Below are 25,853 nucleotides of genomic sequence, written 5' to 3'. Positions count from 1 at the left end.
GCTGAGCTGGAAGGAACACACCCAGATCATCAAGTCCAGCTCCTGGCTCTGCCCAGCACCATCCCCAAGAGCCACACCATGTGTCCAAGAGTATTGTCCTAACACTTCTTGAATCCTGCCCGGCTGGTGCTGTGACCACTTACCTGGGGAGCTGTTCCAGTGCCCAGCCACCCTCTGGGTGAAGAATCTTTGTCTAATATCCAACCTGAACCTCCCCTGTCACAACTTCAGGCCATTCCCTCAAGTCCTGTCACTGGTCACCACAGAGAAGAGATCAGTGCCTGCCCCTCCTCTTCTGCTCACAAGGAAATTGTAGCTGCAATGAGGTCTCCCCTTGGTCTCTCCAGGCTGAAAAGATCAAGTGACCTTAGCCACTCCTAATATGACAATCTTCTTAGCTCTCCTTCGGACACTCTTTAATTGCTTCAAGTCTGTTTATGTTGTAACACCCAAAACTGCCCCGGCACCGGAGATGAGACCGCCCCAGAGCAGAAGAGGACAATCCCCTCCCTTGTCTGGCTGTGATGCTGTGCTTTGTGCCCCCCAGGACACGGCTGGCCCTCCTGCCTGCCAGGGCACTGCTGATTTATATTCAACTTTGCATCAATAAGGACCCCTAGGTCCCTTTCCATGGCACTGATCTCCAGCCTCTGTCTATACATCCAGGAATTTCCCATCCAAGGTGCAGAATCCAGCACCTTCCCTTGTTGAGCTTCATGTGGTTGGTGATTGTCCAGGCCTCTGCCTTTCTGAGGTGTCTCTGCAGGGCCTTTCTGCCTTTGAGAGAGTGAACAGCTCCTGACTGTTTTGTATCATCTGAGAAGCTGTCGTTAAAGGACACAAAATGATTCACACAAATGTATCTCAGTGTCAGAACGGGAAAGAAAAAAGCTTTATTCTCTGACTCCAGTATTTATAGATTCTCGACAATGACCAGGGATTGGATAATTAAGTTACCACATTCCCAAGCACACTGGTCATGCAAAACGTCCGTCAAATGATGTTTCTTAGAAGGAATGTGATAAACAACTTTCATGGGAAAGTAGCTAAAACTATGAAAACATTATCAGAAGGCTTTAGGTTTCAGGGCAACAAGAACCTGCTTTGTGTCCCTTCCAGTCCTGCATTCAAGTAATTTATGAAGATGTTGAAGAGCACAGGGCTGAAGATGGAGCCCTGCAGAGCTCCTCCACTAGTGACAAGTCACCAGTCTGATGTCACCCCATCCACTGTCACCCTTTGTGCCTGAACCCTGAGCCAGCTGCTCACCCATCACATGATGTGAGCTCAACATTTTGTGCAGAGGGACACTGTGAGAGACAGTATAGAAAGCTTTGTTGAAATTAAAAAGATTATGTCAATTGGCTTCCCTTGATCAGCTAGATGGGTTATCTTGTCACAAAAGGAAATCGGGTTTGGTAAGCAGGACTTTTTCCTCATGAAGCTGTGCTGGCTTCAGGCCATCAGACTCCACAGATTTGTCGGGATCCAGATGGAGCCCCAGGCTGACTGGAAATTGATCTTTCCTGCACTCATGGTTCTCCAGCTCAGGGCACTGAGACCCCCTTGGTCCATCTGGTGTTGATGACAGAGGCAAAGAATATGTTAAACCTCTGCCCCTGCCCATGTCCCTGTTTGTGAGACCTCCTTCATCCTTTAATGAGCTGAAATTAGTTTTACACCGCCTGATGACATTAATATATTTGAAAAAAATCTTTATTGTCCCCCACAGTTTTGGCCAACTTCAGCTCCAGGTTTGGCTGGCTGAATTTCCTCTCTATAGTATCTCTGTATCCTTGCCATGTTACCTGGCCCTGTTTTCACTGAGCATACACCTTCCTTTTTGCCTTATTTCCAAGAGAAGGCTCCTGTTCAGCCAAGCTGGCCTTCTGCCTTGCCTGCTTCACTTCTGACTTTTGGGAATTGCCTGCTCCTGTGCCCTTAGGAAGTAATGTTTAAAGTAACCAGCACTGATGGACTCCAGCACCTGCAAAAACATAATCCCTGGGGACCTTATTTACTAATTGCTTGAGAAGCCTGAAGTCTGCTCTCCTCATATCCAGAGCTGAGGTTTTGCCAGCACTTTTCCTCCTGTTAAGAGAGACTTTAAACTTGATTTCTTCTTGGTCACCGTGGCCAAGACAGCTGCCAGTCTCCACTTTGCTCGCAAGATCCACTCTGTTGACAAGCAGCAGGTCAAGTGGGGCATCTTTCTTAGTTGCCTCCCTTAGGACCTGTTCCACAAAGCTGTCATCCAGTTTTTTTAGGAATCTCAGAAGAGCCAAAGAAGTCCTCTAAAGTGGATGAAAACTGTGTTAGATTCCCAGTGAAGAAATACCTGCTCTTCGCTCTTGACTGTACAAGGGCTTCAAAGTTTTGGATACAGCTGGATAAGGAAGGAGACAGAATGTAAAGTGCAGGGCAAATAATAAATATGTACTTTTCTGGTTGTGCTACAGTAATGCAATTGCCACCAGGTTAAACGACATTTCAAGTGTCATATCTGTCTTTTTGCAATGTCTAGGATGATGAGAAATGCAATTTAACTTTAATAAATTCATAACTTTATTGTCATCTGCAGCAAATCTTAACTGACTGTTCAAGGTTCCTCTTCAGTTCTCTACAAATGATTATTTGACTGCCTGTCTTCTAATTTTCTAATCTCGATCCATACTGAATTTTAAAACAATAAAAATCATTCAGTGTGCTGAGTCTAGGATAAGAAAAACATTTCTATAAAGTTCTCAAAGTGCAGATTTTCTGTCCTTACGAATTCTCTTGCTCTCATGGTTTAACTGCAGACAGCAGCTCAGCCCCATGCAGCCGATTGCTCACCCCCTCCCCGTGCTGGGATGGAGGAGAGAACTGCAAGACTAAAAGTAAGTAAACTCGTGGGTTGAGATAAAGACAGCTTAATAGGGAAAACAAAAGCTGCACATGCAAGCAAAACAAACCAAGGAATTCATTAAGTTGGCACTTCAAGTGGGCAGGCAGTTGTTAAGCCATCCCCAGGCAAGCACAGCTCCATCACATGTCATGGTGACTTGGGAAGACAAACACCATCACTCCGAACATCCCTCTGCTGTTATCCCCAAAGCTTTATATGCTGAGCACGATGTCATGCATGGTCTGGAATATCCCCTGGTTCAGTTAAGGTCAGCTGTCCCAGCTGTGTCCCTTCCCAATGTTTCGTGTACTCCCAGCTCACTTGCTGGTGGGGTGGGTGAGGAGCAGAAACAGCCTTGACTCAGTACTGTGCTGCTCAGCATGAAAATACCCCAGTTACCAGCACAAAATCAAAAGACAGCCCCATACCTGCTACTGGGAAGAAAATTAACTCTGCCCCAGTCAATGCCAGCACACATCCTTATTTATAAGCATGATTCATCATTATACTATAGGACCAAACTAGATGAATTTAAACAGCACTCCACCTATGTGTAGAATAAAGTGACATAAGAAAATATAACTGTGGTTACAGTTGATAAAGGTAATCCTCCCTGGAGATTTTTATTCTAGGGAAACAATTATGTACGCTGAATAAGCTCATACTTTCGCAAGGCCTTTAGTGAAAGCTTGCTGTTCATTTCGAGGACAAGCTCTGTGAAGGCCATTGCCATCAAATTTAGCCTGTCACTGTATTGATTAAGGTGAGGTCATTTTTGCCCTTGATGTTTGTCCATTTTTTTATATTACAAAATTCTTCAATACAACACATATTATTTGTAGAAGAAAGTTATTTTTTTTTACATCATTTCTACCCAGTTTATAAAAAGTATTTATTGGTTCTTTTATTATGCTTGAAAATACAGTGAGCTCAGCCAGAAATTAAGTGCGTGTTTAAAATGTCTGTCTTAGCTGAGAATGGACACTGGGTAGATGACAAGTGCTAACCCAAGCATGACAAGGTAGTCTAGTCTGCAGTTTCCTTTGTGGGTTTACATAATCATTGCAGATAATATCAAATAATAATTAGCATTTGATGAATTTTGGGGTTATTTTTTTTCATCTTGCATATATTTAAAGTGCTCAGCTGACTATAATACTACATTAATTTGTATCAGCTGCTTGTTTGGCAGTTTCTCTTCTCTGTATTTGCTGTTACTGCAAATAATGTATTTTGGACTCTTAAAAAGTGAGGGAGGGGCTGAGACAAAAGCAATCAGTAAAGAGGAAAAAAGACCTCAAAAGCATGATGGCAACCTGTCGCCTCAACCTCAGTCAAAGATCTGGCAGTTGCAGGAACCTGATTAGCACTGCTACAAGACAAATGCAGCTGTCCATTCCTGGTCTGCAGGTGTTGCAGTAGGTATTCCATTGTCTGACAGCCAGTGTTTTCAATCAAAGTAATTATCTCCTGTAGGAAAAATAAAGTGTTAGCCATGTTGTTCTAACAGCAATTACCCATCTGTAACAAGATGGGCACTTGGAGAATACTATTAAATCACTGAGCTTCTGACCCTGTGGTCATTAGATTTTCCTTTTTCATTTCCACTTGATGTCAGGTGTCTTCCTCACTATCTGCCTAATTCTGGCTTCTGATGCTGTGTGCTTTTGAGGGTCCTAGAGATAATGTCTGAGCCTTGAAAGGCTGTTTTGTGCAGAACTGAGAGCTGGCTCTGTTTCCTTGGTGTCAGTGAGCACTGAAATGACAGTGCCCAATCTGTTGTAGCCAGAGGACCGAGCATCAGTGCAGCAGGAAAGAGAAAGTATTCACAGAAACAGAACTGATCTAAAACTGCATGAATGAGGTTTAGTCATACATTAAATGTGTTCTACCTGACAACTTCAGAAATAACAGCTTGCAAATCTAGAAGGCAACAGCATGTAGCAAATATGCCACTTATGTTCATTTCCAGGTAAAGGACTGTATGTATAATTTATTTAATGTCAACCTTGCAGACAGCCAGCCTCTAACCATTTAGTGCAGAGGGGCTTACTGGATCCTTATTTTTTCACCCAAATTAACTAGGGTTGGGAGCATCCACTGTCCCTAGAAAATCATGTGGCTCTTGTTTGTATTTCTTGTAGCTATAAAAAGTCCACACACTGCATCAAACTGCATGCAAACAGGGCAATTATAATCTTCCCAAAATGCAACAGGAGTGGGTTCTCAAGGAGTTTCCCTACACAGTTTGTAGTCCAGAGGAGGTTGGCAAAAGAGATCGGAGCAGGGATTGCATTGGAATGTGCCTGAGTCCCCAGCCTCTGTGGGGATAACTAAGGAACACAAATTATGTCAGAAGTAAATGATTTCAACAGGACTGAATTTGCCAGATTTAGATTAGATATTAGGAAGAAATCCTTTACTGTGAGGGTGTCGATACACTGGAACAGATTTCCCAGAGAAGCTGTGGATGGCCCATCTGTGGAGCTGTTCAAGCCCAGGCTGGATGGGTCTCTGAGTATCCTGATCTAGCAGAAGGTGTCCCTGCCAATGGCAGAGGAGTGGAACTAGATGATCTTTAAGGTCCCTTCCAACCCAAACCATTCTATGGTTTTTCAGTCTAGTATCCATCTGTGCTCCTTGTCTGCCTGCCTTTCAGGTGTGTGCCAAGGGTCAATGACTCGGTGTTCACACCCTGAAACCACAGCACTGCTCAGAGGCAGGTGGGATACTTTGCAGGAATAGACATTATTTTCTTTTTATATTATGGAATTACACTCCATTCAATTTGTATTTCTTGTGTTAAATAAATTTCCACAACAGTTACAGAAACATTAATTAAGAAGTACTACAGATTGTCGTTTCATGTGTTAGGGCTATGAAATATTTTTTTTTGGTGTTGCTTCAGTTCTTAAATTTTATTGCTGCAGGAGATGGCTGCTCATATACATAGCAAATGGAAAATTCTTTGACAAATTAGTTGACTGGCAAGCCAGGTTCAGTGTTTCATCTACTTTGTAATGTAATTTAAAAAAATATTTAACAAGGAAAGTAACTGTGATTTGATCATCAAAGTTTAGACAGACAGTGTGACCTAAGCATGAAGAGAAGAGTAATTATTTTCTAACTGTGACATCACCTATCCACATCCCTCACATATTCTGTTAAATTAACCTTTGTCACCACAGACAGGCCATTGTTTGGTCTCTTCAAGCTCAAATGACTGTATCTAAACCCCTTACTAGGAGCAGCATGCTGGGCTGGCACAAAGGAGTTAGATGGTTCAGCTAACTTAAGGCACAAGGGTTCAACCAAGCACCTTGACTTCTTCAGAACTGCTTTAAAACACATCTCCCTCCTGCCAGGACTCTCCTGCTAGCATATTTGGAGTAAATGCAGTGATCATAGAGATTTGTCCTGGATGCATGGCTGGTGCTGTACTGCAGCATGGAGGTGCTCTGCATGGTGGCTGCTCCAGGTGCATCACTGACGTACCCAAGATCACTCCTCTAGGTTACAGAGCTCATATTCTCATTGATGGTTTATTCCTATATGTGAAACTGTGAATGATTTATGCATTTTTCATATGATAAAATTGTTTGTTCTCAGAATATGAATGTGACTAGTTGTCCCATTATGTTTGCACAATCCAGAAAGCTGCAGAACATTGTGGATGATTAACCCCAGGAAGGCCAGATGAGAACCTCTAACCCTGCCTTCCTAAGAGTAAAGTTCATGGACATAAGAGATTTATGACCTCAGTTCATAATGTTTAACATTTTAATATAACAAGTTGTGACTTTGGATGGGGAATTTATATTTGAAAATAAATAAATATTTTCTCTAATGGACATAATGGGATATATACTTCTTTCAGCTGGTGGCTCTGGACTGATGAGTAGCAGTAGGTTTATTGTTCTGCACTGAAGTACATCCTATCTGAAAACATGGTAGTGCTTCACTTACCTGCTGCATTCTTTCCTGCTTACACATTTTGGGTTTTTTTGTTTTTTCTTTTACTTAAAGATACATTACTTTGCTCTCAGAAGCTGATAGAAACTAAAACTGGTGACTTCACTCATTTCCCTGCATGCAGAATAAAGGAGAGAAAAAAAGCCAGACTGTTTGTATGTTGAGCAGAGATTAGTAGCAAGTATAACCTTTTTGATAAAACCAAGAGAAGAGCCACAGTTCTGGCCTGTGTATCAGGGCATTATCTCAAAAATTGCATATTTAGCAAGAATTCTGTGGATTAGGTCTATGGCATCCTGTTCTTTAATAGGCTACCTTCTAGGAAAATGGAAAACTGTATTCATACCAACATGTAGAAAACCGACAAAGTGACCATCTTTTTATCCAAAAAGAAAACAGATGCTCTTAGTGTCTCAAAGAGGTATTTCTCACTCCTTTCTCACTATTTTGCACCATTTTCAAGGCTGCATTTCACATGCATAAAGCTTAAATATTCTGTGATTAGTGCATGCTTGTGTGAAACACTGGCATTGAGCCTAGGGAAAAATGCCACCTTGACTCACATTATGTGGTGCTATCCTAGAGGTACAGCACATTCCAGGGTGAGACAGAACAGCTCAATACACTCCTGTACCAGCCAAATAGGGAAACAGAGATAACCCATAATTTCATACAAAGTGCCATTGGTAAGAAAGAGACTGCAGAAGAAAAAAAATATTTTTTTTTTCAAGAAATAAGGTCTTTGATTCTCCTTTAATCTTTTTATTTAAAGGTACATACTCCATTCAGTTTTTGGTTTTTTTTTTCCTAGGAGAAAGACTGGTAGACAGGATCAGAGTGAACTGAATGCAGAAAGATTATCTTCTCATTTATCATGTCAAGAGTCCAGACATGAATTAACCAGAAGTCCTAGTCTAGGCAGTGTGCTTGGGTTGGCTGCTGATGCAAGAAATGAAAAGGGACTCCTGAGTATACAAACATCTCTGCTTCAGGTGGGTTCCTATGACCTTTTTAATACCATGCCAGGGATCTTCTTGCTTGTACACATCACTGTTTCTGCAATACCTGTTCAGCTGCTACAGCCTTCTCCCTAGAGAAGACAAATAGTCGAATTCTTGAGAGGCCTTGTGTCGGGAGTCATGCTATTTTGTAAATAAGAATAAAAATATATAGCAACATGTCATGAAATAATAGAATCAGAATTAACAAGGGACAGAAGTTTCAGATATTTTAGGATATAAGAGACAAACACAAATAAGGAAAGTGGAATAAAATTAGGTTTAAGAGCTGATATAATGGAAGGAAAGACATAGTATCTATTTGGGTGAGGAAAATACCTTTTCTGTAAGAGAAGCTTTTCACTGCCATGGGGTTTCAGTGCTGTTTATGTCCTGCAGAGTTATTTTCCAATCTCATCCTTGTATTTGAATAGTTAATTTCCATGTTTCAGGAATCTGTGCTTCAACCAGCTGTTTTCAGGTATATTGTTCATCCTGTCATCATCATCTGAGCAGGAAGGTTCCTGTTGAAAAAGTATATGTCCTGGAAATAAAATAAAATGTTCAAGTTTAGCCATGTCCTTGAGGGAAGAAAATGAAAATATTAGGATAACAATAGTGAGTTGTATTTGAGAAAATACTCCAAGAAGAATATGATTTTTGAGCAGCTCATGAAAAAACTTGTATGTAGTAGCCTCTTCTTAAACAGAATTGCTTATGCCTTCCCCCATTTTGTTAATTTTAACTTTCAGTGTATTTGTATGTGTCAGGTTTAAAAAAATGTTTAGTGTGCCTTGGGTAAAATTTTTGTTCACATGTGACATCTGGAACAATATAAAAATGTTAGAAGTGCCATCAAGACATTACCCTTGTGAAGTATTGATATTTCTATCTTTTTCTGCTCCTTGGAAGTAATCCCCAGTAGTTCACGCAGCAGAATCTTTCTTTGCTGACTAGTTGTGAAAGGAAGGGAGATTACATACGCAAAAAAAAAAAAAAAAAAGAGATACCTTTGGAAAATAAGACCTTAGAATTGTTCAATTTGCCCATAAGATAAAATAATTCATAAAGCATTTCAGTAAAACAATAGAAAATTATTTTAGCGCTATTTTTAATTCCTTCTGCTGTGCTGATTTACTTCAGTGAACAAAGCAACCAGAAAGCTTAATAAGTTTGGGCCATCAATAATCTGCATGCCAGTGAAACCCAGATGCTCATTGTAAGACTTTGCAGAAGATGATAAAATCTATAATTTCCTTTAAATTCATTACAGTTTTGTTTATTGAACAGAAATGTGCTGCTTAATTATTCATTCTTCTCCAGAATCTAAGGAAGATCCTTTGCTCTGCTTTAAGTAGTGCCTGAGAACTCACATAGAGTGCCTATACATGGCAAACCCCTCTAATGATTATCTAAATTAAGAGGAAAATTATTAAGATTCCTCTGAGAACAAGCTTGTTTTTCTACTTTTAAATAAGAATTCTTAATTCTATTGTTTCTTGTATATATTGTTTAATGTCAGTGAACATCAGTTTCATTATAATGCTTTAGTGCTAGGTCAGTGAGTTTTTCCTGCCAGTCTATGCTGTTGTCTCTAACACACACACACATATATATATATTTATATACTATACTGTTTGTCATCAAACACAGTCTAAAGCAACACTTCTAATCCCTGACACAATACAGATGAACTTGATTACTCTATATTTAATTGACATTGAAAATGGTATAAAAAAAGCAATGGAAAATATTTTTTCATCTGACAACTAACATAAAGCAGCATCGTTTTAGCTATCACACATAGTTGATTTATTGTTGATGTCATAGAAAATGTATATTTGTACTTACCCACAGATATATGATGTGTGCATCCCTCTAATCCAGGATGTGAACGATGCAGAAATTCAATAAGATATCTGGAGCTTAGCAGAAGGAAAGGAACTCATCAAAGACTGCATGTGATCAGTTACCATCATTCAAATTTTATTTTAGCTGTATGCATACATTAAATGCCATCAAATGTACATGTAAATATGCCAACTTGGAAGCCTGATATAGTGTAGAATATAAAAACAGATTCAATTGCAGCATCCTATTTCTGACAGTAGCAGCCTGATCCTAAAAACCCTTAGGGCCTCAGTGTGACAGAAGCTGGCAGTTTATATTTTAAGCATAGATCTAAAATACTGTATAATTTTGCATTATGACAATTTACTCTAGAAAGTGAGAGATGGAATCAGTGGATGTCTCTGTTAAAGGATTATTCAGGTGGAAAACATGATCTCAGCAAGGCAGACAGAGATTTAAACTGGTCACAATGAATTTAGATGGTAAAAATAGAACTTCAGTAGAGCCGCAAAATTTGGGTCTGGTCTTAGACTTCAAACATCACTAAATTCTGAGTAAATCTGTTCTGCACACCTAAAGTGGCAGCAACAGCAGGCCCAGCTGCCACCATGCAAATGGCACAGTGTGAGAGCCTGGAACATTCCAGGAGCTGCAGAGCACTCATTTACCAGTTTATGAGTTATCCCCATCATGTTTGGACAGCAGCATCCATAGGATGGTTAAAAGGTCAATTCCCCCCCAGTGTGTGAGAAGTGTAGATTTAGTTAGGTGATTGAAAATGCACTCTAGGGGTTGAGTCATTCAGATTATGAGATGAGGGTGATGACAGAAATCCACTTCAGCTGATGCAGAAATATGTTGTTAAACATACAGACATACACATGGACATTGACATTTATGATTATTGAAGTTTTGCACATGGATTCTGTTGCACACCTCTTTCTTGAACCTTATTTTAGAAATTATCATGCTTGCATGTCTTTGCATTAGCAGCCTGGAAATTATCCTGTGTACCTATTTCAAAACATGGGACTTTGTGTGGTGTAATATATGCTCTGAGCACATTCCAATGAATTGTTGGGTCCTAATGGGAGCTACCTGAGAAATTGTAATCTTCAGGCACTAACTGTAATGCTTGGCAGCTTAAGCTTTGACGATATCTATAGCTAATGCCATATCCAACTGCTGTTTTTATTTTTCCAAGACAGGCATAATGAGTCCCACATAGTGTATGAAGGTCTTCTCCACCTTGGCATGAGTACCATCTGCTACAGCTGTACTCAGTTTATAAGTAGCTCTGTAGGTTGATTGGATGGATTTTTATACACTTCAATGTCACAGTTTAAAGGTAAAACCCCTAATTATTTAGCTCTGAAAGTAGTATCTCCAGGTTGGAAAGTGGGGTTGAATGAATTTATGCAGTAGAAAGTCTGTATACAAGGAACAGCATCCACAATAAAGCACAGACATTATGGCAATCAGCCCTGATTACATGCCTCCTCCACCATGGGATTTATGTGAATGTGAGAGCTGTCCTTCTCTTAGATAGTGTCTTCATGCTCATTTAAGCACAGCAGCTCACATTAACTAAAGAGGGTTAACATGAGCCATCTTTCTTTTGAAGGGCAATTTGCTTTTGGAAGCTGTTTGGTGATCTCCATGCTGTGTTTTTCTCAGCTGGGCCAGGCTCAGCCTTTAAAGCCATTTTCTGTGCAAGCTGAGCAGTGCAGCTGCCCCTCTTAGCACATTCTTCTCATTAGCTACAGCCTGGGAGCTTTCCTCAGCTTCCCCTGCTGCACAGAAAACTTGGTTCCAGGACTTCTGCTCCCCTGGGGACTCCTCGTGCCCTCACATTTTCCAAAATCTTCCACTCCCCAGTGAAGCTGTCTAGGCTTTGCAGCAGTTCTGTATTTCCCTTTATTCTCTGTGGTCTGAACTACATCAGGAAGAGTACAGAGTTGACCAATGTGGGTTGAGAAATATCCTTTGCAGTGTTGCTTGGGCCACTGATTTGTGCAATAATGATTCAGGGAAGACCATGATACATCATCATCTTCTGTCTATTTATGATTATCATGCTCTGGCATGCCCTTTGCCTGGGATTTGTAGAAAATGCTTTAATGGTTTGTCAGAGAGTAAAAGACCATGATCTGAATATTATTTGCTGTAGTAATTGCATGTTTTCAAAAGAGTCTTTGAAGACTCCCTTTTCTGGCCTGTCATTTTCATTCTGTGGTTATTATTTTAGCTACCTTCATTACTATGGGTTTGTTTGGACTCATGTCAAGGACAGTCCCACACGTTTCTTTGAGAAAACCTTTCAAAATGTTCCAAAGATGCATCTCTCATTCATTTCTAGCAGATAAAGCAGGTGAAAAAAAGCATGCTGTATAGAATGTTTATGTGGCATACAAAATAATAATGACTGAATTTTTAATACCAACTAATGGCCATCCAATATGATGATGAAGCAAGTATCTCTATCTGCATGTGAAGAAAGAAGAAAAATGCATAAATTAAAAAATTAAAAGCAAGAAATAAATATGGTACTTTGTACAAATATATAATAATTAAATTGTCATTTAATCTGAACAAATAATAAGAATCAAATAGCCTATTTTAATTTAACCTTTTGAATTTTATAAGTTGGTTATGAGTTCCTTAAAAATATAATTATTATGTTTTATTTTTCAGAAAATATTTTGGTGAATAATTCTAGACAATCTCTTTATAAATAGCTGAAAAGAAAGGTTTGATATGATTTCAATCATGCTTTGCTCTTCTATTCTTTAGGCAGGAATAGTACCTCCATCATGATGAGCTGACTTAGCTTTAACTATTCCAGTTTTCGGTTTAAAAAATTTCCAGATGTCCAAAAAATCAGTATGTACTGGTGACCTAATTTGAACTCTGAAATGTGGCTCAAGTTGCCATGCAGCCACCTCTGAAACTGAGTGGGGAGGGTAAGCACCTACCAAAGGTGATTCTAGAGATCTTGAGGGAAGTGGGATGAGCACATGTTAAGGGCTCTTCAGTTTTTGGGAGTACGGGGAGTAGACAGCTAAATTTTGTACATTCCCATTTAAATGAGCAGATTCTTGCATGCTAAATGTAATGAGTCAATTGTGTGTAATCGCCACAATGCAGAGAGCTTTCACTGCAGATCTGTTAACACAGAGTGTCAAGGGAGTACTGAGGTACTCCTACTACTCTATCACACCTGAAGGAGGCAAGAATGGCTTTGGCTCCTGATCTGGAAGACTATAAGCACTGGGTTGTGGAGATGGGAGGAACCAGATGGAGATACTGGGGCAGTTTGCAGGCCACTCTGTATTTCAGTGCTTGCACAGGGGCTGGGGGGTCCCATCAGAGCTTGTAAGGCTGAGCCAGTATCTGACTCAATGTTAAATTTCTCCTGAAATACCGAGTACTTACGTGCTTAGATCTGAAATCTGTTCAGCAAGGGTGACACAGTGAGTTTATTCCCGGATTTCTGAAGACCAAAGAAATTCTGAGAGAAAGTTTAAATTTCTTTAACAAGAGTTGACAGATAGGACTGTGCTATAATTTTCATGCAATGCTTTCATTTTCCAAGCTGCCAAGGAGGTTTCTCAGTTTGAATCTCTCTGATCCTGCTGGTCATACATGTATCTACTGTGAATTTCTAAAGTAAATTTCCTGAAAAAATGTTAGAGAAAAATGAAGTTCCACATTAACCCATGTATTCTAACCTAAAGGTCACAAAGTTTTTCAAATGTATTGCCTGTAATAGGAATTATGTAGCTAAATCTCTCTGTGGCACTTTGAAAATAGATCTTTAGCAAAAGTCTCTTTCTCTGCTTCCAGATGCAGATGAGTGACCTCTGAAAAAAGAAATGAAGAAACATTAGTAGCTAAACAAGCCTTTGTGTACATTATGAAATGCTTGTAGTTAATAATTTTTCATCATGATCCAATGCTGTTTGTCCTAGGACTTGACTGGGACCAGACATGGAAAAAAATATTTTTGGAAAAGTTACAGCCTACGAGTAAAAAAAACTACTGGAAATATTTGTCTTAGTTTTATTGTCTTCAGTAATCACAGTTGCTTCTCTGAGCTCTTGTCTGAGCTTACAAGTTTCTTTAGCTTTATCTATCATGAGTCTGACCTTTCCTTGGGGTTCTCTGCATCCTTTGGAATTAACATACCCTTTTCTCCAGGTGTCACAAATCTGACATTGCTCTTCAGACTTTGCACTCTTTTATTTTTATTATTTGCAGTCAGTCCTTGTGCTCATTTCCTTCCTTCTGCTGTCCAATTTCAGCACCCTCACTGGCCCTGAGCATCTCAGGATCTCTCTTGTGAACAGTTAGTGAAGGCTGGCAACATTGAGATGAAAGGAAAAGTTATTTTGAACTCATAAGCTCTGATCATAATGCTTAATAAGATTCATTATTAAATGTCACCCTGACCCACTTAATTTCCAATAAAAATCATATAGAAACTGCTTATGTAACATATTTAAGAAAAATAAAATCAGGGAATGTAGCATAAAATATGTGGTCACAGAGCAGAGCTAAGAGAGGGGGACTCATGGTGGAAAGCTCATTGCTAGGGATTAAATTTATGTCAGCAGTAAATATCAGTACTGTAATTACAGATTATATTAATAAAAACATGATGTGCTTTAAGTCACAGAGATCTTTCAAGAAGTTACTAGTAAACTAAAAAGGATCACCTCATATTATTGTCAGTGTTTTTTTCCACAGCCAGTTTCTCAAGTGTCTCAGGGAGAGAGAAACAGTCCTGAAAACTCTTCTAGGTACTTCAGGTGTTGGTTACATGCTAAGGATAAGACAGGAAGAATCCAGTCCTATGAGAAATGGGAACTTGTCTCAATGGACAACTAGCAACTAAACATGTAGTGTTGTTTATCTGTCCCTGGATCAAATTTTTTTATCTACCCTTGGATCTACATGTCTTTATTTGCAACCTAATTTAACAGGGTCAATATTTAAGCAGAATGGACTCTTTGCATCATCACCTTCAAACCTGTAGTAGCTGCTCCACCCCTCTGGAGAAAGAATACTCACTAGAAAATGGAGTGCACTCTCAAGAATGCCAGAGAAATCGTAATACAAGCAATAAGCGAGCATTTCTGGTGTTTTGACTTTCTCTGATGCAGATAGGATTTCCAATTCATAACACTGTGTACAGGTGGAAGACAAGCATTTCCTCAGCAGCTTATACCTTCTCAGCATGAGGGACAGGAGGGAAAAACTCTCCTGTTTCAACAATTGTTGTATTTTCATATGTGAAAATACGTGGCAATTGATATTACCTGCTTGTACATCTTTGATTTGCATGCAAAATTCTGTGCCTTTTGGAAAAGGTCCATGTTCTTCTGCTGAGAACCCCAGAGCTGGATGCCCCAATCCAGGTGGGATCTCTCTCACCAGAGCAGAGCAGAGGGGCAGAATCCCCTCCCCTGCCCTGCTGCCCACGCTGCTTTTGGTGCAGCCCAGGACACCTTTGGCTTTCTGGGCTGTGAGTGCACATGGCCAGGTCATGTCCAGCCTCTCATCCACCAGCACCCCCAGCTCCTTCTGCTCACAGGTGCTCTTGATCCTTTCTCCACCCAGCCTGTCCTTGTGCTTGGAATTAGCTCAGCCCAGGTGTACAACCTTCACTTGGCCTGGATGAAGACCCTGAGGTTGGCACAGCTCCAGCTCTCAGCTGTCAGGGGTACAAGTTTGTTCCAGGTGCAACTGTACAACCTTAAGGTGACACACACACACACACACACACACACACACACACACACACACAGCTATTTCTAATAAATTTGGTAGTGTTTCCCACTGGGACTGGCAGAAAACAGCCAATAAATTACTTGCAAAAAAGATGAAAGTGAATTATAATTCAACCATTTCTGTATCGAACATATTGCTTTACATAGGAACGGTTGGTTTATGGCTGTCTGAAACTAATTATCTCATTCCATTCTCAATGACTTATTTATTAATGGTGCTGATTTTCCTCATACACAGCTTGGAGTACACAAAACAGTTTTATATATAAAATTGATAAATACATTTAATTTATTGATTTGAAAATGACATATTTATTTGGTCTAAAAATTTTATTGGTTCATAAGAAGAAAATATTGATTTTTTTGTGTAATATAAGTTTCAGATGTGCACTTAAGTAGAGGCAGCAGAACTGCTTATACCACTTGGTGGAAGTCTAACAAGCTTTTCCATCTTATCTTTATTTTGAGGGTTTCATAGCTAGGTCATAAAAAATGAGCTTGGGCTGCATCTTCTTTTAAGACAGTTGTGTATCTACTGCTTGACATCTCAGCCAAGAGTGCCTTTAAACACTTTCACAGAACAGATTGGTCACTGTTAAGCTGAACATGTTTAAAGTAAATGCCCATTAATGTAACTGTAGATTTATTTCTGTTTATAATTACTGTAATTGGCAGTTTGGTATCTTCTGTGTTTTCTGTTAAAGAAAATAATGTGTTCATTGAAGAATAATAAAAAGTATTTTAACATTACCACATGCTTTATAGACTAGCAATGTGTTGACTTACAGCTCATCCTGGTGGTCCTGAAGAGGGTGAGAGTATTTTCATAACCTGAAATATTAATGAGTTAATTCCCCTTAGCCCTGGGGCAGAGAAACATTTCAAGCACATCACAAGAGTGTGCCCCAAACTCAGCACAGCAGCAGTGCAGTTCACAGCCTTGCAGATTCCTGTTATTCCTGCACACATTGTGCCTAGTGTCTAGAAAGGGAACGGTAATGAGCTGCATTCAGGGTGATTCTTTAGATTTCTGTATAAAATACATATTAAGATGCTTACTTTGCATAATAAGGTTATACACTTCCCACCAGAGTGTAGGAAGGATTTCGCTGGCATTATAGTTAGCTTTACCCAGAATAGGAAAGTGTGGACAACTTCATTTATTCACATATTGTATCCCAGTCAAAGCAAGGTGGACAATTTGGTTTTGTTTTTGGTTTTGCTTTTTTCCCTGCTTGTACCAAGACTTGCTCAGCAACAAACAGGTGGGCTCTGATCTCAACTGGAAGCCTATTAGAGTTAACAGTAATGTCATATATATTAATTTGCAGGGGGTTTCCTTCAGACACACACTTTTATATGTTTGTCTAATTATGAATTTTGTTTTTATTATGAAATAACTAGAAGGAAAACCACAATTGAATGGAATTAGATACACTGTGTCAATTATGTCTCTGTGGATTTGCTGTGGTTTCAAGATTTTATAGAATGTCTGAGTCATGACATGTCACTGCATGGTAGATTAATTTGGTCCCAGAGATTGGCCAAGTTATTTCCAGCTATCCAGATAGGCTGGACAGAGTATAACCTCTGTCACATCTCACCTCAAAAGACAGAGTTTTATCTACTACAGACATGCAAACACTTGTTTTTACTTTCCTTCAGTCTTTGTGCTCACCTGCAGACATGACACTTATGAAACTACCCACTATGGGTATAAGCAGCCTTACAAACAGTACAGCAGCTGTTAGCTGTTCCAGGACCTCTGCAGACAAGTACCTATATGACCAAAAGCCTTGTGCCAGAAAACAATACAAATGAAAGGTAGATGGAAAAGGATGCAGTAAACAAACTGAAAAAATACAAGATAATAGGGAAAACATGGGATAAAGTGATAATTTTCATGGCTGTTTGAAGATTTAAAGAATGATTAGAGTGAATAAATGACACATTCATAGATCCTACTGATAGATTCTTTACCAAAGGAATACAATTATTTGGGGAGCCTGACAGATGAGTTGTATGTGTAATTCCAAATAAACTGATCAGTGCATAAAACTAGTCTGGAAGATATTGATTCATTAAAAGTCCTTGGAAAAACCACATAGATAGAACAATTTTTGTAAGGAATATTTATTTTCAGTTCCATTTAAACAACCCACTTTTGTAACACATACTAAAATCTTTAGGAAACATTCTAAGAAATTTCAGGACTTTAATCACAGGAATGAATTAAATGTATTTCAGTTCTGGAGATTAAAATACAGAATATGTTTGCATCATTCTGCATTTTATTAATTTGCTGACTTTGGGTATGCTTTACATTAAAAATACATGACTGACACTCTTTATACCAGTAAGCCTTTTTATTGAAAAAAAATATTATTGCATTAAACTACATTCCCAGGGATTCCTTGAATAAGCTAAAAAAAAAGTCGCATTGCATGTACAATAGTGCAATTCACTTAGCTACTGTATAATATAAAACACTTTATACAGAGAATACAAAACAAAATTACTAGTTTACATATTATACTAGCCAGAGTATTATCCAGTTTTAAATATAAACTTGACGCTTTTAAAATCAATCTGATCAAATGGCATTTTTATGCAAATCTGCACAAGAAATATACATGTTGAATGTATTCCAGAAGTGCATCAGATACAAAAAAAAGTCCCAAACAACAACAACAAAAATTTATCATGGTGTGACTCAGGAAAAATTTTATTGGAATTTTAAGGTGTGGGTAACCTCTTTCCTTGGATTATGTATCAAGAATATACAATCAAGCTAAAATAGATTATTAACTTGGTGTGTATATATCACTGCCATAAGGATACTGTAACTATTTTGAAAATCTATTTAAATAAAATCAAAATTTTAGCACGGCTCCATACATCAGGCTGAATAATGCTTTTAATAATTATAATGATACATATTTAGAGTATATTACTGATAAAAAAATGGCAGCAATTAGAGAAAATAAACAATTTCAGCTGTTCCAATAGCTTTATTATTACATTTCTCCAAGAAAATCTCTTCTGTGCACTAAGAATGGTATTGGACATTGCCTTTGTTTGGTAATCAGTGATTACTGTTCTGTTCTTAATCTCTCTTTTTCTCCCCATTAAAACATCTCCAAATTCTAATTTCCATTGTTCCAAGAATTAAAATTAATCTTATTAATCTTCATTGTCAATGTATTTGCCTTACCATGTTGGTATGTACAATGATGCATGGAAATCCTATTGTTTCATTTCTTCTAGAGCCCTGTTGTATGGTGCATACATTAAGGGGAAACAAATACATCTATCTTCCATAAATGGTCTGTGTAGTAGGATGTGGTTAAGTTTGATTTGGTCAGGTTTCTTGCCATGGAAGTTTCTACAGTATTAACATTGTCTGGGAGAAGTGGGAATACAAAATATGTGTACACACACTAAAAATGAGATTAGCCCATCATTCCTTCAGTTCCATATTTTTCTTTTGGTGTTATCTGCTTAGGATACAAATGAACTCTTATACACAATGAGAACAGTTGGGTTTACTTCGACAGAGATGAAGCTGGGCCCAAAAATTTAAAGGCTTGTGGGGCTGGAAATGCATCTTTTATGCTGGTATTATCCCTGGGCTGTGGCTGGTGATGGCCACCCAGCCCAGTCAGCCCCTCGAGGACACAGCTTGACCAGACATCTGTTACTCCAGATGTCCAACTCTGTTTCTAGAGACTTATGACTAATGCTTCCAAGTGGTCCACTGACTGAGTGATCTCCACCCAAGCAAATAATAATTTTCACAGGTGTTAAGTTAGAGTAAGTGAAATATGTTTGATTCTCAGAAAATAAAGTATCAGAAGTAAAGAAACTATATGTAAATTCAAATAATATTTTGGGAAAATTTTCAGCCAAAATTGAAAGGAAGAATTGTTAAACTCTGAAAATTTTTAGTTATATGTTCTTCCCCCAATTTTTTTTTTTTATTTCCTTAATACTGAAACATTAATTTCAATTAAAAAATTACAATTTAAATGAGAAAAAATAAATATAATTTATATGCTACTTACATACAAATAAATCAACACCATAATGGCATGAATCCATTTTTTTTTAAGGAGACTAAAAAATAATTTGATAAGTAATCAAAACAAAATATGTTTGAGGCTGCTGTTGCCACCAAGCTTTTTCAACACCAAAATGTTTGTTTCTGCATAGTCTCCATAATTGTTTTTCAGATATTTTTTTCAATAGCTAAACCATCAAATATTTAAAGCTACTTTGAAAGTACAAAACTAGCAGCCTCAACTTGTAAAGTGATTGGAAAAGTTTGGTGTATTACCAGTTTATGCTGATGAAGCTCCAAAAAGACAGAAATGAAAACAATTCCATTTTATTGCAATGGATCGATGTATTTTGATTAAAACGCAGAAAATTGATCCTGTTGTGTTTTAAAGACACAACTTATTTGCAATTAGATTTTTCAGCTTCTTCAGGTTGCTGAATATAATGGAATAAAATTCCTCCAAAATTTTTTCAATGTTTGTTATATTGATTCTGAAAGATACATTTTGTGCACTACCTTATTGCAAATGAATTGAAATTATTTCAAATGTTTTTAATCCAAACAGACAGGTACTGTCTGTTGGATACTTCATGGTCCAATTTTATTGGGAAGCATGCCTGCAGTCTAACCCTAATTATGAACTAATTTCATGCTAAATATCCTGTGTTCAGTTAGAAACATTACAAAAAATGTCAAACTATGCCATTCAAAGAGATGCTGAAGCCTTCACCTATTTCCAGATACACAGTTATTATGAACAATTTCAACCACACATTACTCTGGAGGTTGGATGCATGCATTCAAACATTGTGGATTCGTAATTTCAATTTACTTGTTGAGAGTTTGGGAAGCCATGCGAGAATCTTGACATATTTGTTTAGATTCAATATACTTTTAAATGTTGAGTACTTGAACAAGTTTTTCTCTGAGTCTCAAACTGTAGAGGCAGTTTTTGATCAGAATTTTACTTCTTCATCTTTATGAATATCAGCATGATTTTATAGGAACAGCCAATTGTTTCTGTTGTTTGCAAAGGGATGTAAAATATTTACATCCTTTGGGATATTTACATTCTTTGGGAAAGACTCTTCCACACATCAGAGCTCTGTTTGGTAGGAAAAAGGTGTTGGAGTTTTGGCCAAGGACCTGTGAGGTTCAAAGCCAGCACTGGCTTCTTGGCAATTCTGGGCTGCTGTGTCTCACCCCACATACCCCGTGACACAGCCATACACAGGCAGTGCTGCAGAACTTGGCTTCTCCGTGAGCCTCCTTGGATGCTTGGCTCAGAGAGAAAAGATGCAGCCTGCTTCTGCCAGCACAGAGCTGCCTACACTAAGGGAATACTTTGTTGTGTACCTGTGGCCTGACTGCAGTGCCTTTACACTGTCCAAGCAATGCATGTGGGGATGAAATCACTAAAGTATCATCAAGATGTTGTTGTGAGCCTCATATTCTACTGCTAACCCATTGCCCCTCCCTCTGTGCCTCCCCAGTTTACTTTGGCCAGGAGACAGCCCCAGGGTTTGCTGGTCCCAGATACCTTATTTTTCACTCAGTCTAAAATACCTCAACCAAACCAGGCACTGTTTCATATACAAACTCAGAAAATCAAACCTTTGAGGTGTGTCAAGATTGCTCTTAAATTTCTTTAAATTGTGCTACTTTAAATTCTTTATCAGTGTTGATATTGACCCCATTTTGTCTGGGTGCTGTGGTCCCTTTGCTACTGACAGTCATAGACCTCACTTCTAGCTATTCTTTTAAAACATTCTGTAGAATGACACTGGCCACCCATCCTTCTTGTGATAGTATCACAAAGGGCTTTAAATCGGCTTTTCCTCAGTGATACAAGAATAAAATCAACATTCATATGCTGTCAGCCAGGTTGTGGACTTTAAATGTTGTGCTCTCAGCAAAACAGTAGATTTCCCCTCAGATGTGATTTAATGCTGAATGCTTTATTTTATTTAAATTTGGGGTTGGAGCCATGGCGAAATTATTTGGGCTAGTTTAAGTAGCTAGAAACATTGAAAACTTCTTTTGCTGTAGGTAACTGTTGGGTCTGGATAGAACAAGAGTAGTGAGGGGGCTCTTGTCCTTGGAGTAAGGGATGAAGTAAGTGATTTGGGTGTACAGCAGAAGGTGTGGCTGCGTTCAGGGGTGGTGTAAATAAGGCTGGGATGTATGCAGCCTGTGGCAGTGCCGGGAAGGCCAGCGGGGAAGGGTGCAGGGGAGTGGCAGAAACCAAGTGCAGTGGGTGTCCTGTCAGCAATGGGTGGGTGGGAATAAAGGCTGAGGCTAACGGGGAAAGTGATATGGGGGCAAAATGTGCCTGAGAGAGGGGGTGGAGGGGTGCCAGGGAGAGATGGCTGCCGTGGGGGTGCACAGATGCCGAGACAGCAAAGCGCTGCAGCAGCGTGTGGTGGATGGTGGTGACAGTAGCCTGCTGCTGAACAGGGAGGGCAGGAACTGCTGGTGTTGCAGAGAAGGCAGCTGGTCCTGGGGCAGGCAAAACTTTCAGATGTTTTGCCAGAAGTTGTTTCTGCATGTGCTGCTGGGCTTGCAGCTGGAGCAACCTGTATTTGTCTACTTCTTCTGGTGTAAATGTGATAGGCTGCTGTGTTAAAGGAGGCAAGGTGGGTTTACTGTACACTTCTAGGTCATTTAGTGTGTCACCATACTTCTGCATAGCATTGTCACAAAAAGAGTCTGAACTGCCTTCTGCCTGGTTCGAGTCCATGTTTACATCATGTAGTTCTTCTTTGGTCTCTGTTGAATTAGCAACAGAATATCTATTAGTGGGAAAAGCACCAGGGAAATCATTTGGTACTGGATCACAGCTTTGTATAAAGGGCTGCACTTCACTAATGAAGAAATTGGTTTGTTCCTTTATTGCTGTGCTCCTCTTTATGCTTGGGCTCTGATAGCCTGTTTCAATTTGAATTATGTCTTTAAGAGCACAATGATCATAATCAGTTCCAGGTGAAAGAGTAACATTAGTTATCTCTGATGCTTCAGAGTTCTTTTCCTTCACACTGTTTTCCAATGAACTGATTTCATTATGTCCCATGTCATTTTTACCCATGCTTAGCACTTCCTCTGGCAAAGGTAACATTGCAATGTCATCTGCTGATGAGGAAAACTGATGAGCAAAGTGACTTTGTGAGTGATCCTTTAATTCTACCACACTACTGATTGAAAATCTCTCTGAATCCTGCATTTGTTCTTGGGTTTTCTTAGACTGCACTCTTTCCAAAAGTAACTTGGCTGTCATTGACTTTCTTTTTCCACATATATCTTTTGCCAGGTTTTTGGAAGAGCAGGTGGAAAAGATTTTAGACTGACTATTCACATTCAGAGAGTCGTAATGTGCAGTTTCAGCTTTTCCTGGTTCAGTGTTAGAACCTGTCTCAGCATCCTCTTTTGTTTTGTTGTCACAGTTTTCAGTCTCTTTTGAGAAGGATCCTGAACTGCTGCCTCTTGATATTCTGCTGCTAGATGATCTTTCACTGGTTCTTGAATCACTGGTGGAACCACTTTTGGATTTGTGGTAGCATCTACTCCTACTATGCACTTTGCCAAAATGCTGATGTCTACATCTGCTGTGTTTAGACCTGTCTCTGACTTGTAAAACTTTATGTCTTGAACATCTTCGATGTTTAATTGTGCCATTCTGAATACAGTTTCTAGCTCTGTGACTTCTGCTATGACAAAGAAAATCCTTGTCTGTATCATCTGAAGTGAAAATACACTTGTGCTTTCTGTGTTTACATTTGTGCCTTTCATCTGTCTTGCTTTTTCTTTTACAGCAACAAAGTAAATTATTTCTTCTGTGATTGTTTGATGTGGGACTCATGTAGCTCATGTAGCTACTCGTACTGCCAACTGAAGTGTCAGAATAGCTGGAATGTCTGCCAGACGAGCACTTTTGAGGAGATGGGAATCTCCAGCATCTTGTGTAACTTCCACATCCTTCATTATCTGAATACCTGCTGTTTGAACTGGATTTACAACTAAAGAAACTTCCACTAGAGTCTTTTCCACTGTCACTTATGTCACTGCTGCAGCTGACCACATCTTGAAGGGATCTGGAGCCATTTTGGTTCTCATATTTTTCTTCAGAATCAATTAAATCACATTTTTCAGATTTAGATTTTTTAATCGTAGACATAAAAGCAGAAAAGGAAATGCTTTCGTTTCTAATGTTCTGAGCTTTTCTTTCACAGCCATGGAAATGATGCATTAAAGGTCTTCTCAGTGTTGTTGTATAAAGACTTTTTTCAGTCACATAATCCTTTTGTGAGACATCAAGGTAAGCAGGCACTTTGGGTATATTTTCATTCAAATAATCTGCAATGCATTTTTGACCATTTTCATTAATTTCTTTCCCTGTGTCTGACACAGCTTTTTGCTTGGCCTTTCTTGTGTTTAGGGAACCTTTCATCTTCTTTGGTTTCAACAACTGATTATCTTGTTCATTTGACATTTGCTTGTGTTTTATTAAACCTGAGGGTTCATATTCATCTGCAGTCTTATTTTTAGAGAGCTCTCTACAGCTTGCTTTGTTTGTTTCTTGCTGTTTACCCTCCCTGTGATTTAAAGAGAGTCTGAAGTCAAAATACAATGGATTACAGCCATATGAAATACAGGGCTCAGTTTTTGTAAACAAAAGTAATTCTGTGGGCCACTGCAGAGCAGTGGTGCCATCTTTGCTCACTACATGGAGGAAAGGCAATGCCTGGGGTTTAACCCCTTTAACCATGGCCTCCTTTGCAAGTGGTTCCATATGTCCATCTGTGGTTTCTGTAATCTCCAAAGATCTTTCTCTTTTCATCACTGCAGGACTGTCATTAACGTTGCTTGAGCAGGTCAGCTCCAGTGCTGGCTGTGGTGGGAGCTGGGAGAGCTGCTCAGGCAGGTGGGCATTGCTGTGCTTGTAGGTGTTCAGCTGTGGACAGAAAGTGCTAGCTTGGCATGAAGATGAAATGGGAATTTCCAAGAATTGTTCAGATTCATTCAGTTTCAACTCTTGCTCTGTTTCTCTCAGTGAAGCAGAAAAATTCAAATTTGAAAGAGGTATTTTGACTTTAGAAAATGAGGAATTAGATCTGAATTTTTCTTCTGTTTCCCTATCACTACTTTTCTCATTTTCCTTTAGCATTTTAGGTTTTGCAGCTACATGACTTGATGCACTGTTGTCCAAATCCATTTGGTCTTGTGTAATAGGTGACTCTTTACCCAAACTTGCTTTCAGTTGTTCCTCCAAAGGTGTGACAGAATGACAGCCCTCAATAGTTTGCTTTTTTCTATTGTTGGGGGACTCACTACAATCATTTCCTTCTTCAGAGTTCTCACTGAAGACTGATGCTGAGGACTCAAGCTTCAAAGGGACCTTTTTAGAGAATGAAAAAGACACTCCTGCCCTTTGAGAGGCATTGTTGCTATCTGGGAACATTTGTGGGACGTGATTTCCAAGTGCATGGTGTCTTTCAGTGGGGGGATGGTGCCTGCTTATAAGAAGTTGCTGTTTCTCTAGTATGCTTTTGGAGAAACTTTGTCCTTCACTTGTGATGGTTCTTTGAGAACTGGCTGTGAACTTGCTGCCCTTGTACAGGAAAATGCCATCTGGTGATTGCTGCTTTTCCAGGACTAAGCGGGGGGCTTTAAGCAATGGTCCACTCCTGGTGATGCTTTAAGGTAAAAAAAAAAAAAGAAAGCTGTAGTAAGTAACCAAGTTATGACAGAGCCAGCATTTGACAATGTCAAATGTGAAGGAGGGCGTAACTCAAATTTTTACAAGGTAAAGCGAAGTTTCAACATGGTAAATGTGCAGTTTATCATCAGTTTGAGCTTGTATATGGACAAGACAGTCTTCACACATAGAAAATTACATGTTTTAATGTCAGCACATGAATATTCTTTTTCAGTTATGCCCATGTACAAGCAGAACAAATATTAGTTTTACTCCGAGTTTATATTTAGGAGAACCTAATCTGTGGTAAGTCTTGGTTTTCTGAAAGGCCTTTGGAAAGGAAATTGTGCCTTGCTCAAAAAGAGATGTTTCCACTGGAGCTTCTGCAAAATCAAACTCTAGAAGAGAAAGAGAAACATTTAGCTTGCTTAGGGAAGAATGTGTTTGTTTGACCTTTTTAAGAGTAGATTCTTATTTTATCTTTAAATTATTCTGCACTAAGTGACTTTGCAAAATATTCAAAGAGATATTCATACTAAAACTGTCAGCAAGCATTGGTGGAGAAAAAAAATGACAACTTCACAGGTCTCATTATCAACCA

The 25,853-nt window shown here is 39.0% G+C and overlaps 2 protein-coding genes across 2 annotated transcripts in view; both read right to left on the bottom strand.

The window, feature by feature from the left end:
- Positions 1-25,853, bottom strand: part of LOC107215556 — a gene marked incomplete at its 5' end in the record, with an annotated part of 821,761 nt that overhangs the window by 38,853 nt on the left and 757,055 nt on the right. The window lies entirely within an intron of this gene.
- ZNF804B (zinc finger protein 804B) overlaps positions 19,531-25,853 on the bottom strand; it is a 40,528-nt gene continuing 34,205 nt past the window's right edge. Inside the window, exon 5 of the mRNA XM_033519653.1 lies at positions 19,531-25,250. Coding sequence (XP_033375544.1) covers positions 21,566-25,250 — 3,685 coding nt within the window. The 3' untranslated portion in view covers positions 19,531-21,565. The remainder of the gene's footprint in view (positions 25,251-25,853) is intronic.

Source organism: Parus major, chromosome 2 (assembly GCF_001522545.3).
Source record: "Parus major isolate Abel chromosome 2, Parus_major1.1, whole genome shotgun sequence".
Lineage (NCBI taxonomy): Eukaryota > Metazoa > Chordata > Aves > Passeriformes > Paridae > Parus > Parus major.
The sequence above is the reverse complement of the archived record's forward strand: the minus strand, read 5'-3'. Positions and strand labels throughout refer to the sequence as shown.